The sequence below is a fragment of the Schistocerca serialis genome, chromosome 1, assembly GCF_023864345.2.
Source record: "Schistocerca serialis cubense isolate TAMUIC-IGC-003099 chromosome 1, iqSchSeri2.2, whole genome shotgun sequence".
NCBI lineage: Eukaryota > Metazoa > Arthropoda > Insecta > Orthoptera > Acrididae > Schistocerca > Schistocerca serialis.
In genome coordinates, this window is record NC_064638.1 from 1167139782 (window position 1) to 1167160380 (window position 20599).

At 40.8% G+C, this 20599-nt stretch overlaps 1 protein-coding gene across 3 annotated transcripts in view; it reads left to right on the forward strand.

Annotated features, from left to right (window-relative positions):
• Window positions 1-20599, forward strand: part of LOC126418448 (uncharacterized) — a 106985-nt gene that overhangs the window by 43360 nt on the left and 43026 nt on the right. For all 3 annotated transcript variants that reach the window (XM_050085223.1, XM_050085216.1, XM_050085230.1), the window contains exons 6-7: window positions 2087-2201; window positions 2851-3030. In XM_050085223.1, coding sequence (XP_049941180.1) covers window positions 2087-2201; window positions 2851-3030 — 295 coding nt within the window. The remainder of the gene's footprint in view (window positions 1-2086; window positions 2202-2850; window positions 3031-20599) is intronic.

A 20599-nucleotide genomic window follows, 5' to 3' on the forward strand; every position in this document is an offset into this window, starting at 1 on the left:
TAAATTTTGATTCTAATACTGGATCCCATGTCTCTTCCACCATAGCAGATAAATCTTCCCCCTCGTAGAGGCCTTCAATGTACTCTTTCCACCAATCCATTCTTTCCTCTGCATTTAACAGTGGATCCCCGTTGCGCTATTAGTGTTGCCATCCTTGCTTTTAATGTCGCCAAAGGTTGTTTTGACTTTCCTGTATACTGAGTCAGTCCTTCCGACAATCATTCATATTTAAATTTCTTCACATTTTTCATGCAGCCATTTTGTCTTAGCTTCCTTGCATTTCATGTTTATTTCATTCCACAGCGACTTGTATTTCTGTATTCCTGAATTTCCCTGAACATTTTTGTATTTCCTTCTGTCATCGATCAACTGAAGTGTTTCTTCTGTTACCCATGGTTTCATTCCAATTTCTGTGATTGCCTTTCTAGAGGTATCCATTTCTCTTCAACTGAAATGCCTACTGAGCTGTTCCTTATCACAGTATCTGTAGCCGTAGAGAAGGTCAAGCGTATCTCTTCATTCCTTAGAACTTTTGTATCCCACTTCTTTGTGTATTGATTCTTCCTGACTAGTTTCTTAAATATCAGCCTACTCTTCATTACTACTAAATTGTGATCTGAATCTGTGTCTGTTCATGGGTATGCCATACAATCTAGTATCTAATTTCAGAATATCTGGCAGACCATGATGTAATCTAACGGAAACCTTCTCCTATCTCCCAGCCTTTTCCAAGTATACTTTCTCCTCTTGTGATTCTGGTGCATATACAGTAAAGACAATATGGAGATACGCCCTCTCTGAACTATAAGATGTGACAGTCTTTTATTTATTTATTATTTTATTTATAAAAGTGTGCAGATATATTCTGTTCTTTTATGCTTTCTGCACTCACTTGAGATTCCAGCAGCAGCCCTTTGTTCTTGTGATACTCCGCAATGGATCATCAAATAATTCTGAAATTTGATCGTTCCCTGTAATTTCTTTTTCATTTCAATGATGGCAGCAATATCAGTTTTAGCTTTACTTAATTCTTGTTCCAACTCTGTTTCTTTATATGCCTGACCTTGTACATTCAACATTGCTATTTTAAATACTGGACTTGCATCCTCCCCAGTTTTTCAAAGTGGGCCTGCTGTAATGTCTTCTACTGTTCTGAGGTGATGTAACAAGAAGACCTTGTTGGAAAACCACCATGCTAAAACTGAGACAGCAGTACTATGGGTCTGATTCTGTTTCCTGCCCGCATGTCTCATGTGAACTCCTTCCTCATTCTCTTGCTAACTATCTTAGAAGAAGAAGAAGAAGAAGAAGAAGAAGAAGAAGAAGGAGAAGAGGAGGAAGGTGTTTGTTTTTTTCGCTTCACTCTGAGACAGTCTTTCCCACTTGTGACACAGCCAAGGCTTCAGGCTTGAACTGGTTTAGCTTATCAGTAACTTCTTCTACTCTTGGAACTTTGGCCTCACATGATCAAGTTGCAGAAATGCTTCCATTGGCACAGTGCCCAATGTCTGGGTATTTCAGATATTTTGAACATCAAAACGCTAAGTGGGTCCAATGAGTATAGGAATGTGTGTTCATCCACACAAGCAAAACCACACACTGATGTAAGGCTACTCAGGGAGGTCACGCAGTATGATTCCTGAGGTTCATTCATGACACCTCATCCTATCTGTCTTGCATCGCTCAGCATGTATCATGTCACACATTGGGTTGTGTGAGTGCTTTCGTTTTTTCCCCACTTGTTCCATCCAATAAACATTTTCATTTGAACTGGATTGCCCAAGGAAGAGTACGTATCCTTCTCACCTCTGTGAAATGATCTGTCGTTGCATGGGCTCAAGCTCACTAGACAAAAGCGGAAGCGTTCATGAGGGAGAATGTGGGGGTAGGGTACGGTCGCGATTTGGAGATAAAATTTTATAATTTGTTTAATTTTGTGTGTTTTATGTTTCACACCATGCCTTTCCTTATTGTCCTCTTTGTTTTGTGCAGATTGGGTGTCTCACAGCCTCATTCAAACTTATATAGGTATTTGTATTTGTCTGCAGTGTGTAGAGTTTATAGCGTAAATATATTTACGTTTCAGTGGAGCAGAAGCATCGTTACATCCAGCCATCGTGCGGCTAGGAATACAGTATAAATCAAGGGTTGTGACTGGATCAAATGCTCGTTGTGTAGCATTATTACATGCAATTAAACAGGTAAAGATATGGTTTATTTTTGAATATGTGATATTACTTTTGTAGAGAGGAAATGTACTTCGTTTTTAAAACCAAATACCTAGTAGAAAGTGAGACTTTACTATTTCTTTGCTCTTGGAGCCTGTAATTTTCAATTAATTTTGACCAGAGTATGTTTATATTTAATCATAGCTACATAATTGAAAGCTGATTTCTTCCTACATATCTCAGACTTTATCATTGTTCTGTGTCCGATGCAATTGAAATTCAGGCTAAACTGCACATTTTAGTACAATAGAATAAATTTAAATACCTTCAGCATACCTACCTGTTATGATTATCGTACTTTCTTTTCCAGAGTTCTTTAGTCACATAACTGATGTCTGCCTCAACTAATTTCACCCCTCTGCTCCCAATATATTTTCTGTCATAGTATATAGTCTCACAGATTGCATTTAGCAACATGACTGTAATTTTTATGGAACGTTATTCTGTGCATCATTGCGTGTGCTGCGGTGTTACTTGAAACTGTGTAATAGTAACTCAATATGTTGAGATTGTTGAGCTGTTGTATAGAAGATCTTAACTAAAATATGTAACTTCTAGCAGACATTACTTCATTAATCAGGTTTTGGTATTGATGAGTGATGATTATTTTAAAACTGTGCAGGTGATTGAAGACTTTCACACGCCCTCACAACAAGAGTTCTCACGCGGTTTGGAGAGCTCCTTACGTCAGCTGACAACATATCTTCATGCCTGCCGTCCTCTTCCAGTTTCTGCAACAAATGCTTTACGTCATTTGAAGTGGCAGCTGACATTGTTGCCAAACAATGTGACAGACTCTGATGTAAGTTATCTTCCAAGTCTTTGGTAGTCAGATAAGTGTATTTGGTGTTCATGTGGCACTGCTTTCCAGATAGTATACATTTTACTTGACCTAACAAAATTTTCCTTTGAAATAATGTAAAACCCATGAAATTTACATAAACTTTTTTATATTTTGAAAGTTATGTGGTTGTACTGAAACATTATTACAGTACACAATTTACTCACATGCGTGTTGCATCTAAAAAGTAAAACAGAATTATTGAAGAGAAAAGGAAGTATCGGCAGTGTAACGAAGTATATTCACAAATAACTGACACTGTAAATAATTATTATATGCTGGATTGATTGAAACTGATAGAAGTGATTGTGAGACAAATATTTGGGAGGATCTGGATTCATTTCCCATCTGGCCATCTAGATTTAGGTTTTCCATAGTTTCCCATAAATCAATTAAGACAAATGCCAGGATTGTTTCTTTGTAGAGATCACAGTGGTATCATTTTCAATCCAAATATGTACACCATCTCTAATGACTCTGTTGTTCACCATTCTTTTCCTGAGTGAGTGAAATATTTTAATGTTTGACTCCTTAACTGGAGAAATAAAATATGAATATTTTATGGTGCTGCTGCTACTAATATTGCTGTAAACTGGAAAGGAATATGCATGTGTTAAGTACCATTTACAAAATATGACAAGGAAGTTATAACTGAAATTAAGATTAGCTTTGAAGTTAGGATTGAGATACCTTGTCTCTCATCTTCTAACCCCTTGTGTTCAAGAAAGCTGTATTGTAAAGATTTGTGGCAAGAGATGGTGATAAGATTGTTTTTCTTTCAAAGGTAGCACATTTAGCAGTTTACTTTTTAGCACATGAGATTTTTTAAAAATGAGAAAAGATAAAGTGAAATCACACATGAGATACATCAATAAGCAAAAGGTAGAAAATGTTTGTGCAATCATTGATGCTTATACATAAGTGCATACTTTTGTGTACCTGCAATTTGACAGATGGGTCATTCCATGTCAAAGGGACCATTATTAAAAGGTGTCCCCACTTAGCCACCTCCAAATCTGATTAAATTTCGTGTTAAGGTTCTATGTGGTCTTTGATGGTTATGTACAAAATTTCAGTCCAATATCTTCTGTGGTTGAATTTTTAGAGACTTTTAAGGAGAGGCTACTCATTTTCAAATCACATTTGAAGGTGCAAATGTTCTAGCAGACATTCGGTCATTTAATTTAATATACACAGACACCTTTTTATGCTGAATCACACCATGGCAAAAATTAGGGATTTAGCCATACCTAAATACAGATAAAAGCCTCTAAAGTGGCTAAAAATTCATTGCACTATTCTGAGAGCCAAGGTTTGACTGATCACTGCTACTTTTCATATGAACCAAACACACCAAAACTTCAGAGGGTTATTTCTACCTTTGATGTCTGTTTGTGGATACAATTTAATTAACATTGGATGCCTAGATGAAAATATATGCATTTGCAAAGTTGACAAAAATTTTCTACATTTAAATTTTAGGGTATTTTTGAGGGGCAATATCTCAACTTTGTCTTGTTCAATCCTTTTTGCTTGGCACAGCTGGAAAGAGCATGCTTTAGGCTTTCAAAACTATAGTGTGTATTTTCTGGATCTCGCATACTGATGAGTAAGGTTACCTATCAAAAGTAGGGAAAATTGATTAGTGAGAAATACAAAATATTAATACAATTTCGAGTTTTAAATAAAAAAATTTATAATTGTAGTTTTAATAGTATTAGATTTGCTTGTGGTTTAGGGACTGTAACTATGCTAATAAGAAGTGTTTTTACATTGTTTTACGTTATAGAATATAAATATAATAAATCCTCAGAAAATTCTGTTAAAATTAAAAAATCTAGACGATCATATTGGAACACTAGCTCGCTTTAGATCATTTTAATCCTACAATGCATGAGGGTGCATATATGCATTGTCACTCAGTTTCCATCGACATTATAAAGCAGCAACAGTTTTTTTAGGCTCTATCCTCACAGCAGTGATACATTACTGAATCACCACGTTCAGTTGTTGCTTTCAATATTGGCAGTTTTCGCAGTGTGTCTTTTGTGCAGTTTAGTCTTCGGTGTTGGCATTGTACAATCTGTCTTGGTAGTTTGAATAACCATTGTTGTAGCTGAAGGTATGCACTAAAACAATATATTTTGATACATTAATTTGTATATTTTATATACATACAAGTCTGAATCTGCTATGCTTCAAACCAGGATATTCACGTGCTTTCAGAACTGCTTGTTATTAGTTAGTAAACTATTGTATCGAATGAACTAAGAGTCCCTTGCACCCTGCTACTTTGGTGGATCAGATGGAGCTGATTGTGATAAGTCATCACCATTGTATTATGGAAAAAGTCACCTACAATCAGTTAAGAAAATGTCACCATTGGACAAGAAACTTCTACGACATAAGTCTGGTCTTGATTTTACTGAAGATGCCCCACTTTGTTATACCATAATGCCTTCTTGATGGCAAAATTTCAATTCCTGCAGAAGACTTGGTGCAACCTGGTTGGTAAAGAAAAACATGTAATCAAGAAGTCTTTAACACCAGTAACCATTGCAATGCATGATAGGTTGAAGTTACTGTCTAATGAAGGTTTTAAGTCTGGCCGGAAAATTTGTACCAAATGTAGACCTGAAGTGGCCCAAAAAGAATCATACCACCAGGATAAGCAAGAATCACCATCCACTGAAGACATGGATGTTGTTGTTACTTGCTGTACTGCTAATATTTCATTATCATCACTTGGAGAGTCACCATTAAAGCTTCAACGGATTAGTAAAATGATTCAGTGGGATAAATAAAGCACAAATTTCTGAAAGCCCAAGGCAGCATTACTAAGGTAATTGCCACAATTGCTGGTGTGAGCCAAGTAGATATTGCTCAAATACAAATGGAAGAGTGCCAAAAATGTAAAGATATGGACACCTTAATTGAAGAACTTAAGATAAAACTCCAGACTTCAAGCAATTGCAGTAAAGTTCAAATTCAGACCCTGGTCCCAAATCACTGGGCTATTGAAAATATGGCTAAAGAATTTCCTGTTTCAACTAAAATGGTGAAGAAGGCTAGGAAACTGAAGATGGAAGGTGGGATTTTGGCAACACCAGCAAACTGAAAAGGGAGAAAGCTCAGTGTTGAAGTAAAACAAAAGTCCTCATTGTTTTTGAAGATCATCAGTTTTCTCGTTTATGTCCTGGTGAAAAGGATTGTGTTGCTGTAAGAATAAATGGAGAAAAGATTCACAAGCAGAAAAGCCTTCTCCTTTGTAACCCGAAAGAAATGTTCATTGCTTACTGTAAGCAAGATGTAAATCAGCTGAGCTTCTCAATGAGAGCTCAGGCCAAAATGGTGTACTACAGTACACACATTCAGTAGTGTATGTGCAATTCATCAAAATGTCAAATTAATGTTGGCTTCAGCAGCATCCATCTAAGATGACTACAAGAATTCGATGAAAGAAACTGTATGCAGTTTGGAATCAAAAGATTGTATGCTGCAACATTGTGAAGAGTGTGCAGAAAAAATACAACTAGAGGCTTTTCTTGAAGATGCTTTTAAAAACGTTGACTCTGAAGAAACAATGGAATACAAGAAATGGGCCCATACTGACAGACACACACTAGAGTCATGTCAGAGAACTGTTGTTGATTTCATGGGGGCACTGATTTTGAAAATTACCAGTTTAAGAAACCATCACTTTGTATGAAAACACAACATTTATACCTTAAGCAGCTAAAAAGAAATCTCGCAGAAAGTGAATTAATTATATTGATGGAGTTTGCTGAGAATTATTCATTTGTTGTTCAAGATGCTGTGCAAGGATTTCATTGGGAGAATAGTTAGGCCACATTAGTTAGTTGCCTATTTTGATGGCAAAGGATGTCAGAGTATTAGCATTTGTATGATCAGCAATCTGTCTCCATTGTGGTACTATTGCTATTCATGCGTTTCAAATAAAGTTAATAGCACATTTAACGACAAAGATTGAAAACATTAGGAACATTTATTACGTTAGTGATTGTTCACCTGCTTAGTATAAGAATTTCATCAATTTATGTCTGCATGAAAAGAATTTTGGCATCACTGCCAAATGTAATTTTTTTGGAACGAGCCATGCTAAATCACCTTGTGATGGCACTGGAGGAACAGCAAAAAGACTAGCAGCCTGTGCTAGTCTGTAGAGGTCATTAGATAACCAAATATTGACTCCATAAGATTTGTTCAAACTCTGTGATGGTAATATTCCAGGCAAACGGTTTTTTTATGTACCAAAAGAAGATATTGAAAAAATTCAGCCTGATCAAGAAACAAGGTTCACCATGGGACATACAATATCTCGAACAAGAGAAAATCACCAGTTTAAGGCAATTAATCGTAATCAGCTTAGAGCAAGCAGAGTTTCCAATGATGGTACAGCTTTGACAACTCATGCCTTCGATGCACATGGAGAAATTCCAGCTATGTGAATCGCAAGTTTACAGCCAGGAAAATATGTTGCATGTATCTATGACAATTTATAGTGGGTTAGAAATGTGTGTGAAATTTCACACGAACAACAAGAAATCATCATGAGCTTTGTGCACCCGCACAGTTCTGCTTGTTCCTACCACTGGCCAACTGTTAAAGACACCTGCTGGATTCCTGAGCAACATACACTCCTGGAAATTGAAATAAGAACACCGTGAATTCATTGTCCCAGGAAGGGGAAACTTTATTGACACATTCCTGGGGTCAGATACATCACATGATCACACTGACAGAACCACAGGCACCTAGACACAGGCAACAGAGCATGCACAATGTCGGCACTAGTACAGTGTATATCCACCTTTCGCAGCAATGCAGGCTGCTATTCTCCCATGGAGACGATCGTAGAGATGCTGGATGTAGTCCTGTGGAACGGCTTGCCATGCCATTTCCACCTGGCGCCTCAGTTGGACCAGCGTTCGTGCTGGACGTGCAGACCGCGTGAGACGACGCTTCATCCAGTCCCAAACATGCTCAATGGGGGACAGATCCGGAGATCTTGCTGGCCAGGGTAGTTGACTTACACCTTCTAGAGCACGTTGGGTGGCACGGGATACATGCGGACGTGCATTGTCCTGTTGGAACAGCAAGTTCCCTTGCCGGTCTAGGAATGGTAGAACGATGGGTTCGATGACGGTTTGGATGTACCGTGCACTATTCAGTGTCCCCTCGACGATCACCAGTGGTGTACGGCCAGTGTAGGAGATCGCTCCCCACACCATGATGCCGGGTGTTGGCCCTGTGTGCCTCGGTCGTATGCAGTCCTGATTGTGGCGCTCACCTGCACGGCGCCAAACACGCATACGACCATTATTGGCACCAAGGCAGAAGCGACTCTCATCGCTGAAGACGACACGTCTCCATTCGTCCCTCCATTCACGCCTGTAGCGACACCACTGGAGGCGGGCTGCACGATGTTGGGGCGTGAGCGGAAGACGGCCTAACGGTGTGCGGGACCGTAGCCCAGCTTCATGGAGACGGTTGCGAATGGTCCTCGCCGATACCCCAGGAGCAACAGTGTCCCTAATTTGCTGGGAAGTGGCGGTGCGGTCCCCTACGGCACTGCGTAGGATCCTACGGTCTTGGCGTGCATCCGTGCGTCGCTGCGGTCCGGTCCCGGGTCGACGGGCACGTGCACCTTCCGCCGACCACTGGCGACAACATCAATGTACTGTGGAGACCTCACGCCCCACGTGTTGAGCAATTCGGCGGTACGTCCACCCGGCCTCCCGCATGCCCACTATACGCCCTCGCTCAAAGTCCGTCAACTGCACATACGGTTCACGTCCACGCTGTCGCGGCATGCTACCAGTGTTAAAGACTGCGATGGAGCTCCGTATGCCACGGCAAACTGGCTGACACTGACGGCGGCGGTGCGCAAATGCTGCGCAGCTAGCGCCATTCGACGGCCAACACCGCGGTTCCTGGTGTGTCCGCTGTGCCGTGCGTGTGATCATTGCTTGTACAGCCCTCTCGCAGTGTCCGGAGCAAGTATGGTGGGTCTGACACACCGGTGTCAATGTGTTCTTTTTTCCATTTCCAGGAGTGTATTTTCATGACTTTAGAAGCAACATCAGTGTCATCACCAGGAAGACAACACAGTTATCCACAATCTGCCCTTGACAAAATTGTAATACTGTTTAACCAAAAATGGAACTGACTCTTTAGTATTTTTGTTTTGCAGCTTTGCTGTGTTGAGTATTTTACGTGTTTTTATGGCATGTGTTTAATTAATGTTTGAAACTGATTTATATACTGGAATAAAAAAAATTAATTATGGGACTTCAAGAGCAAAATATTTCACTTTTCAATCTTCTCGAAGTGCTAAAATAATAACTTTTGAAATGTATTACTACTCATAAATATGCAAGATCCAAAAATTAAACTATATACCTTTGAAAGCTGAAAGCATGCTCTTTTCAGCTGTGGCTAGGAAAAAAGGACACAATTGAAATATTGCCCCCAAAAAATACCCAAAAATTTACATGCAGAAAATTTTGGCAAACTTTGCAGATGCATATCTTTTCACCTAGGAGTCCAATGTTAATTAAATTTGATCCATACATAGACATCCAAGGTAGGAATAACCCTCTGAAGTTTTGGTGTGATTGGTTCATATGAAAAGTAGCAGTAGTTGGTCAAACAGCTCTCAGAATAGCACAACAATTTTTTTTAGCCACTTTAGAGGCTTGTATCTATATTTAGGTGTGGCAATAATCCCTAATTTTTGCTATGGTGTGATTCAGCATAAAAAGTTGTCTATGTATATTAAAGAAAATGAATAAATGTTTTCTAGGACTGCTAAAAAAGCCTAGCAAACTTGGCCCATTTGGACTTTTGTATGTATTCCAAAGATGAGTAGCCTCTCTTTAAAGGCCCCTAAAAATTCAACCACTGAAGATACTGGACTGAAATTTGGTATACAAGAATCCAAGACCATATAGAACCTCCACACCAAATTTCATTACATTTGGAGATGGTTGAGTGGGGAATGACCCAGGTGCTACTGTTTTTTGCCATAATGAAAATTAGCTTTCAGAAGAGTGTCTGGCTTTCTTTCTGTTTGATCAGTACAAAAAGAACCCAACTTTTCTTAATTATGTTCATTTGCTTTTATTTGCATATATTTCATTGTAAGAATTCCTGTATTGGCACAATGCTTGCTATTCTTCATCAAATCACGAGTGTTATTTACAGCTGTCATCACTTCTCACTTCCCATTTTCTACACCTTTCTAGTTACTAAGTTTCCTTCCTGGAGGTCTCCAGTCATCATTGCCTGATGTTCACCTTCCTGCCATGTTCTTGGAGAGCATTCCCTCTTCCTTCTCCTTTGTGGAGTCCATGTCCAAACTCGTTTTGATCACCTGCCATAATCCATTTTTTCTAGATGGACAAGCACAATAGCTGTTGAGCTTCTATTGCTTCACTTAACATCTTACTGACTCCCATAATCTCTCTTGCTGTATTATTCCTCACATGGTGGATCATCTGAATGCTTTGATGTTTTATATCTCCAAAAGCTAGCCTCTCTCTCTCTCTCTCTCTCTCTCTCTCTCTCTCTCCCTCTCCCCCCCCCCCCCTCCCCCTCCCCTCCCTCCCTCTTTCTGCCTGCCTGTTATTCAACTCCCATGTCTACACCATATGTAACAGGACTGTCAAGTGAATTGTCTTATTGGACTTAGGTTTGGTGTATTTTGTTATTTATGTCAACTCTGTGTCTACTGTTGGATGGCAACAATACTCCCAAGTATCTGAAAACATCACATCCTGTGATTTTGCCAGTTCAATGTGTAGGTCTTCCACATTCCTTTCTCCTACTGCTAAATATTAATTTTTCTGCATTTTGACTGTCAGTCACCTTTCTTCATATTCTTACTTCTGCTTTTGCACCAAGTAGGTTGCATCATTCTTATCTCCAGCTACAACAACCTAACTGTCAGCAAAAGAAGGGTACAATGTTTTCTGCCCTGTTTTATCAGTTTCTTTAGAGCTCCTTGTAGACTTTAAATAAGTTTGGCAACCTAGAGCACCTTGTCACTTTCTTTGCAATAGAATTTTCTAAAACTGTAGTTATTGCTCATTTTTGTGGTAAATGAAAACCATAGCTTCAAAAATTTGTTCAGTGAATGAATGTATGTTGGAATTGGTGCATTTCTTCTTGTCCAGTTTCTAGTTGCTAATTATTATTATTATTATGTGCGATTGGACCCATACGGATCACGCAAAGCTTTTCCGATTCAATTTTTTAATTCTCCAAACTTCTCTCATTCTTTCCCCATGAATTCTCTTTCTTTCCTCTGTCCATTTTGTCCCCTGTCTCTTGCAAACTTCATTCTCGGGTTGTACTTTCCAACTATTGATTTTTGCCTGTATACATTTCTGTTTATAACTTCTGAAGAATTTATTTTTGCATTTGCTAGATCTGTTTTGGTTTCTTGTATCCAGGGTACGGTTTTCAATTTTTCAATGTATATTAAAATTTTGTGGGAGAGTCTGGGTGTTGGAAGTCTGTGGATATGACCGTAAAATTTTAGTCTTCTTTTCCGGATGTCTGCGGCGAGGTTAGATAATTTTTCTGTAGTTTTCCGAGACTGTAACCTGTATCCATCTTCCGTTCTTTTTGGGCCAAGAATCTTTCTGATAATTTTGCGTTCCTCTTTCAGGATGCCTTCCAGGTCGCCTTTTCTATGGAGTGTGAGTGTTTCGTTGGCATATAGTGCTTCGGGCTTGATTACTGTATTGTAGTGTCGTATTTTTGAGTGAATGGAGAGACACTTTTTATTGTAGATGTTGTGGGTTTTCCAGTATGCTCTTTTCAGTTTTTGCAGTCGAACTTTTTGTGCAGTTTTCTCTCCCCCTGTGGGTTCTAGGACCTCGCCTAAGTATTTAAAGAATGGAACTCTCTCAATTTGTCCATATTTTGTAGTCAGTTTTTGAGTTTCAAATTTTGAGCAGATGAATTTGGTTTTTTGGAAGGAAATTTGTAGCCCAACTTTTTCGGCGCATTCTTTGAGAATGTCTATCTGTTTAATTGCTGTGGTCTCGTTTTCTGCTAGAATGGCCACGTCATCTGCAAATGCCAAGCATGAAATTTTAATACCATCTTTAGATCTTCCTAGTTGTATAGGCTTCCAGTAATTTTGATTCTTCAGTTCTTTTTCCCATTCTCGGATGACTTTGTCTAAGACAAGGTTGAAGAGGAGTGGAGACAAGACGTCACCTTGTCTGACGCCGGTTTTGACCAGGAAGGGCTCTGATATTTCACCCAGGAATTTTATCTTAGAAGTTGTGTTTGTGAGCGTTTCTTTGATAAGGTTTAGGGTTTTCGGATCGAGTCCTAGCTCCTCAAGGATAATAAAGAGAGATTGCCTATCGATTGAATCATAAGCCTTTGCGAAATCAACAAAGGAACAAATGATCGGACTGTTTCTGACTGCTTTGTATTTTAGTGTTGTCTTCAAATTGAAAATTTGTTCTGCACAGGATCTGTGAGGGCGAAAGCCAGCTTGGTATTCACCAATACTGTGTTCGAGTTGTTCTTGTGTTCATTGAAGAAGACAAGCTGAGAGGATTTTATAAGTGACTTGGAGAAGGGAGATTCCTCGATAGTTGTTTATATCTGCCATGTCTCCCTTTCTATGCAGTGGATGAATTAGGGTGCATTTCCAATCTTCTGGTAGTTTTTCTGTCTGCCAAATGTCTGTGATGATTTGAGTGAGTTCTTTGAGGGAATTTGGTCCCAGATTTTTAAGTAGTTCTGCAGTGATATTATCTTCTCCGGATGCCTTGTTGTTTTTCAGTCTATGAATATGTCTTTGGATCTCCTCTAGTGTAGGTGGTGGGGATTCTGGATTTGTGTAGATAGCAGTTTCTTGAGGGAATCTTGAAGAAGGTTCAGGGCAATTGAGGAGTCCGGAAAAGTATCTTGCCAGCTCCTCACAATTTTCCCGATTTGTGAGCGCTAGTTTTCCATCTGGTTTTCTGAAACATAGATTTCGTGAGCCGTATCCGTTGATTCTCCCAGCAAAGGTCTTATAGAAGTCTCGTACATTATAGTTACGGAAATTTTCTTCAGTAGTTGCTAATTTATAATAGATCATCTTTGTAGTTTTTCAGCACTTATTTTCCTTAAAGGCTATCAATACAAATAAGGATTATTTTGATGATAGTGAAGTCGTGATCCTCAGAATGCATTTAACCTTCTCTCACTACTGTTCTTTAGTACACATAAATCAATCTGAAATCAATATATATTTAAGAAAGGAAGAGAACATCCAGTAGCAGTAAAAATGAACATTTTTTTCCAGTCATTGTTTAATGTAATCTGTTGCACATCAATCATCACTGTCCTGTGTTACATGAATGGATTGTATAATCATCTCTGTTATTATTTCCGATTTAGGATGTTTTCTTCAACATTATTTTTCAATTAACTGCCTTTCCCTTTGTCAAAATATGCTATATGGTTAAGTGATTCAGAAATTCTTCCCTTTTTTATTTGAAATCATAGTTTTATCATCTCAACTTGCAATTACATTTGCATAATTGTCAAATCAACAACTCCTACACCACAGCTTTGGTCACTACATATTATAACGTCATCTTTCTCTTTACGTACAGCAATCTCTCCGCATCTTTCAGAACTTCCCCCCCCCCCCCTCCCCCTCCCCCATTTTTAGCACAACCAGGAAGGGTGGGGGTTAAAGCTATCCATATATAGGGTGATACAAAAAGGAATAACAGATTCCAGTTGTTTATTACAGACACACTATGAAAGATAAAAACTTATTGTGCTTGTCACTGGATAGAGGAAGGTTTATTGAGTCTTACATTTGCATGGACGTGAGTGCCAAGCATTCCTCAAGAAACATCCAAATAGTAATCCCTTTCATTCCACACGTGAATCAACAGGTCCCTGTTTAATAAATCAGCAGCTTCAACAATTCGATTTCTTGGCTCTTGAAGAGTAGCTGCCTTAGGTGGGACAAAGACTTTGTCTTTCATGTACCCACACAGAAAAAAATTGCGAGATGTGATGTCTGGCAACCTCCACCTGGGAGGCCAAAGACAGTGAACAAGATCTTGTTGTCCACCTCTTCCAATCTACACTCCTGGAAATTGAAATAAGAACACCGTGAATTCATTGTCCCAGGAAGGGGAAACTTTATTGACACATTCCTGGGGTCAGATACATCACATGATCACACTGACAGAACCACAGGCACATAGACACAGGCAACAGAGCATGCACAATGTCGGCACTAGTACAGTGTATATCCACCTTTCGCAGCAATGCAGGCTGCTATTCTCCCATGGAGACGATCGTAGAGATGCTGGATGTAGTCCTGTGGAACGGCTTGCCATGCCATTTCCACCTGGCGCCTCAGTTGGACCAGCGTTCGTGCTGGACGTGCAGAACGCGTGAGACGACGCTTCATCCAGTCCCAAACATGCTCAATGGGGGACAGATCCGGAGAGCTTGCTGGCCAGGGTAGTTGACTTACACCTTCTAGAGCACGTTGGGTGGCACGGGATACACGCGGACGTGCATTGTCCTGTTGGAACAGCAAGTTCCCTTGCCGGTCTAGGAATGGTAGAACGATGGGTTCGTTGACGGTTTGGATGTACCATGCACTATTCAGTGTCCCCTCGACGATCACCAGTGGTGTACGGCCAGTGTAGGAGATCGCTCCCCACACCATGATGCCGGGTGTTGGCCCTGTGTGCCTCGGTCGTATGCAGTCCTGATTGTGGCGCTCACCTGCACGACGCCAAACACGCATACGACCATCATTGGCACCAAGGCAGAAGCGACTCTCATCGCTGAAGACGACACGTCTCCATTCGTCCCTCCATTCACGCCTGTCGCGACACCACTGGAGGCGGGCTGCACGATGTTGGGGCGTGAGCGGAAGACGGCCTAACGGCGTGCGGGACCGCAGCCCAGCTTCATGGAGACGGTTGCGAATGGTCCTCGCCGATACCCCAGGAGCAACAGTGTCCCTAATTTGCTGGGAAGTGGCGGTGCGGTCCCCTACGGCACTGCGTAGGATCCTATGGTCTTGGCGTGCATCCGTGAGTCGCTGCGGTCCGGTCCCAGGTCGACGGGCACGTGCACCTTCCGCCGACCACTGGCGACAACATCGATGTACTGTGGAGACCTCACGCCCCACGTGTTGAGCAATTCGGCGGTACGTCCACCCGGCCTCCCGCATGCCCACTATACGCCCTCGCTCAAAGTCCGTCAACTGCACATGCGGTTCACGTCCACGCTGTCGCAGCATGCTACCAGTGTTAAAGACTGCGATGGAGCTCCGTATGCCACGGCAAACTGGCTGACACTGACGGCGGCGGTGCACAAATGCTGCGCAGCTAGCGCCATTCGACGGCCAACACCGCGGTTCCTGGTGTGTCCGCTGTGCCGTGCGTGTGATCATTGCTTGTACAGCCCTCTCGCAGTGTCCGGAGCAAGTATGGTGGGTCTGACACACCGGTGTCAATGTGTTCTGTTTTCCATTTCCAGGAGTGTATATGACATACATGTCCAACCAGTATTCTTTCATTCGCATGTGCAACCGGCATTCCAAGTATTTTGAATGCCAATCATAAATCTGCTTGTGCAGATGTGGCCTCTAGCTGAATTGATGGCAGAATACATGTTGCACTTGAACTATGTATTGACTTCATACATATTCCAACACAGAAAATTCTCTCTCTTGTGATGTAGTTGCCGTTGCTACAAACAACAGTGCAGCTGTGTCAGAACTTTGAACCTTCCTGTTTCCAGTAACATGAACAATGTATTTCTATTTTTTGTAGTTTGCCTGTAATAAAAAAATTGAAATTGTACTTTCTTTCAGAATTACCCAATAGTCACTATTACTGCTCACAACATTGTCTAAAGCACAGACATATGGATCGGATATTGTACGACTGCATGCCTGAATATTGGTATATTTCTTGCATTCATTTATCCAAAAAACTCTTCCATCTGGCCTCGTCACCTTCTTAGAGCAAACTTAAGTTAATTGAAATCAGTAATTTGACCCTTCTGGACTAATCAGTGCACCATCAGGACACTCCTAGAACTTCATAAATAAGCATCTGTAAGTGATCTGTAATGCACTTACAATGGAGGGTACCCATCCGTACCTGATCTCAAACACACATTCTGTTTACTCAACTACCCTTGCCCTTTCACAGCCTTTGAAGTTCTCAGTGTTCACAAAAGCAATCTGATGATTCCAAGTTCTTTCATATTTACCCCAGTGTGCCAGTACTACACTACCTGGCGAATAAGTGAAGCACCTAGAAAGGGAGGAGGGAACGAAATGAATCCTCAATAGTTGAGAGCCTATGTGATGTTATTTCAGAGATTACAAAATTGAGTCAGATTTACGGAGAACTTAGCAGTATGAGCCCACTAACCAGTTATGACATTGCAACCGCTCAGGCCTGGATGCATGTAGTGATTCAATTAGCCAGGGTGTCATGAAGCCATTCTGTCCTCTCCTGAAGGCACCTTAGTAACTGGTCCTTGATGTCGTAGATACTGGTTCTGGGACAGAGTTGACGTCCAAGTTGGTCCACACATGTTCTATCAAGGACAGACCTGGGTATCGTGCTGGCCATCAGAGTACCTCAATATCATGCAGACAATCCATAGAGACACGTGCCATGTGTGGACGACCATTGTCCTGTTGAAAAATCACTTCACAATACTGTCACGAGAGAAGTAACACATAAGAACACAGAATGTCCGTGACATGCTGTTGCTTCGTCAGAGTTCCTGCAATCACTACCAGCCGTGACCTGAAGTCATACCCAGTGGCAGCCTACAGCAAAATGCCAGGAGTAATATCCAGAACTTTGGAAGGATGGGACCTATTCTCAGGTTGCTGCCATACATGCCAATGATGATCATCTAGAGTGGTGCTGAACTCAGGGTTGCTGTAGATTCTGGAAATCAGGGAATGTCAGAGAATTTCAAACATGTCAGGCAAATATCAGGGAAATTTGGAAAAAAAAGCCCTGGAAAAATCTTGGTTTTGTCTCAGTAGATGAAATGGTTTGTTTACTGAGGTGTCATGCATCATTGCTGGCTGGGTGCAGCTGAGTATGTGCACCATTTCTGTACTCCTCTCATTCCTACTGTTTCTCCCCTTCCTACCCCTCCCCTCACATTGCAGTCAGTGCTGCTACCATTTCTTACCGCTAACGTAGCAGCTGCTGACAAGAGGCAAGGAGCTCATATTTTGACAAATGCTATGGCTGAAAATTTAGTTGTGAGAGTGCGCTTGTCTTTTCTACATATGTCTGTAGCTCAACAATCATCTTTACATTGAGTTGGTACCTATCTTCATTATTACTGATTTTCAGAGTACTTGAACAAGTTATTTGTTGCCTGGCTTGATCACCATGCTCTCATTTCATAAACATGCTGTTTGTGGCTTGTGAATAGCTGGCCACAGGAGTGGATGTTTATGATGGGCCAAAACTGAGGCCGTTTCTGCGAGTATCTGTAATGGGTATTGGGCCTGCCGATCTGAATCTATCCAGTTCCCACTAATTTGCGCAGCCTGCCTGTCAGGTGTAGTTTCACCGATCTGCCCGCAGGCCAAGTCTATCTGTGTGTGAAATAATGCAGCGGATTTTCATGGTTTATGCATGTACCCAGGACTACGGTGCTCCTCAGTAGGCCAGAGGCCGTGGGCAAGGGATTTCAGGAATTGTGACTGTCTCGCTGCAAGTACATTGTACAGTGTGGTGTTTTATAGATATTTTATTTGTCCTAGTACATTTTGGCACTTCGAGAGTAATTTATGTTAGAAAGTATGGACGATAAGAAGAAGAAAATTGTTTCAGTCACTGGCAGTTGTACGCTATGTACTCATATATTTCTCGAAAGAAAAATCACACAATACCTGTAAAATATATCTAAAAACAAAGATGATGTGACTTACCAAACGAAAGCGCTGGCAGGTCGATAGACACACAAACAAACACAAACATACACACAAAATTCAAGCTTTCGCAACAAACTGTTGCCTCATCAGGAAAGAGGGAAGGAGAGGGAAAGACGAAAGGATGTGGGTTTTAAGGTAGAGGGTAAGTAGTCATTCCAATTAAATATGTCTGCTTGTGTCTGTATATGTGTGGATGGATATGTGTGTGTGTGCGAGTGTATACCCGTCCTTTTTTCCCCCCTAAGGTAAGTCTTTCCGCTTCCGGGATTGGAATGACTCCTTACCCTCTCCCTTAAAACCCACATCCTTTCGTCTTTCCCTCTCCTTCCCTCTTTCCTGATGAGGCAACAGTTTGTTGCGAAAGCTTGAATTTTGTGTGTATGTTTGTGTTTGTTTGTGTGTCTATCGACCTGCCAGCGCTTTCGTTTGGTAAGTCACATCATCTTTGTTTTTAGATATATTTTTCTCATGTGGAATGTTTCCCTCTATTATATTAATACCTGTAAAATAATAGATATAACACAGCTGACAATAATGAACATGGTAGAACCAAAATTTTGTGGGCGGTCACCTACAGTGTTGGTTTACACACTTCTTCCCCACTTTATACACTTCTTTTAAGAGGCCTACATTTTTCTGAGGTGATTTCTAAAATCTGTGAAGGTATTCTAAATCTGTCTTGTGACTCCAAGGAAATTCGTATTTTTGTCACCAAATGTGTTCTCCAAAATGAAACACACATACCATTTGGCTTGCTATCTCCATCTAAAAGCAGTTCATTACAAAAGATGTTGATGTTAGTACTTAAGAGTTTTGCTCACTTCAGGAAATGCCATCCGCTTGCAAGTCTTTTTTCAATATTTCCTCATTTGCACCATTGTTTCTTGTACCATAGCTGCAAAAGACAGATTGTCAACTTATGTCTTTACTAACTGTTGAGATCTCAAAATTTGTCAGGGAAAAATGCCAAAACTTGTCTGGAAATCAGGGAAATATCATTTGGGGAAACTTGTGGCAACCCTGTGAACTGTGTTTCATCACTTAACAATGTAACCCCATTCATCAGAAGTCCATGGTTCCTGGTCAAGCCATTAATGTGTTATGATGTTGATGCCAGCCTACACCTGGGATATTAATTCCCTGGTCTAGCTGCTGCTAGTCTCTGACTAGTGGTGCAGGAAGATACTGAATGCTGCAGGAAGTCCATTATTTGTTCTTTGATGGCAGGTACAGATGCGAAGGGGTTATGATATGCTCAATGTGGAATACAGCGATCCTCCGTTTTGGCGGTCAGATATAGTTGTAGGAATCTTGGTGACAATTATGCCTGCCCTCATGTTTCCACGTGTTCCATCATTGGATCACTCTCATATCTGAATGACCCACAGATCTGCAGACTGTGCTTTCTCACATGAGTATGTGGCATCTCTGTCTCCTTCACAGTGATTACTCAACATATGAAGCCGTTCACATCCCTTATATACCGTACTAGGCTTGGTAACAACACTAAACGTGAACAACATCCTACCTAGAAGACTGCATCTCTAATCTACCTACCTGCCATGCCAATGGTGTGTGTGTGTGTGTGTGTGTGTGTGTGTGTGTGTGTGTGTGTGTACGTACAAAGTTATGTTGAAATCCGACCATGACTTCTGCTGCTTTACTTTTATTGTTAGGCAGTGTGACATACTAAAAACAGCACAACTTCCTGTCTCACTAACTTTAGCACTTTGAATTATCATTTTCGTGTTCCCTTTGATAACAGTTAATATCAGTAATATCATTTAATGGTTGAAAAGTAAATGGTGATACTACACATAGCCAATCAAGTATGAGGATCCGTAATGGATGTGAACATTGCTATACCATTACTACAGTTCAAACTGCAGTGAGGCATAGTATTTTTCGCAGTAACGAATTGTTGACAGAGGTGAAAAAGGGGTAACTGACCTGAAAACCTCCTAGGACAGACTAAAGACCAGACCTTTGATGCCACCAAGCGACTCCATTAACCCCTTAAAGCTGAGTGGCACAAATTTGGATCATACCTGTGCGACACTAATAAATGGAAGATTAACTGTTTTTAGCACAGGAGCAGTAGATGCAGATTCTATATAAAACTATCAACACTTGCAAGCTATGTTGACATCTCCCGATTGTTTCAGATATGTCTAGAACTATATTTTTATTTTATTTATTTTTTTATTTCTTTCTTTTGTGTAGGAATTTATTCAGGCACTAAGGGACGAAGTTGCACTGCTCTGCAAAACTTAAGGATGAGCTTTATGAAGTAACATAAGATACTAACTACTAGGTGGAAATAAAGGAAAAGTGTGGGAGCGTGTTGCTAGAGGTCTTCCAGTCATGTGCAGAAAGTAGGACGTCCCAAGATATGAGGTTAGTATGACTGTAGCACCAAATGAGGCTGGCCCCCGCAACATGAGGCAGTGGAAGGAATGGGAAGAGACAGCATATGTCAATCAGTGAACAGTTATGGTGCACTGGTGGTGATCTTCATTACAGTGTAGCTGA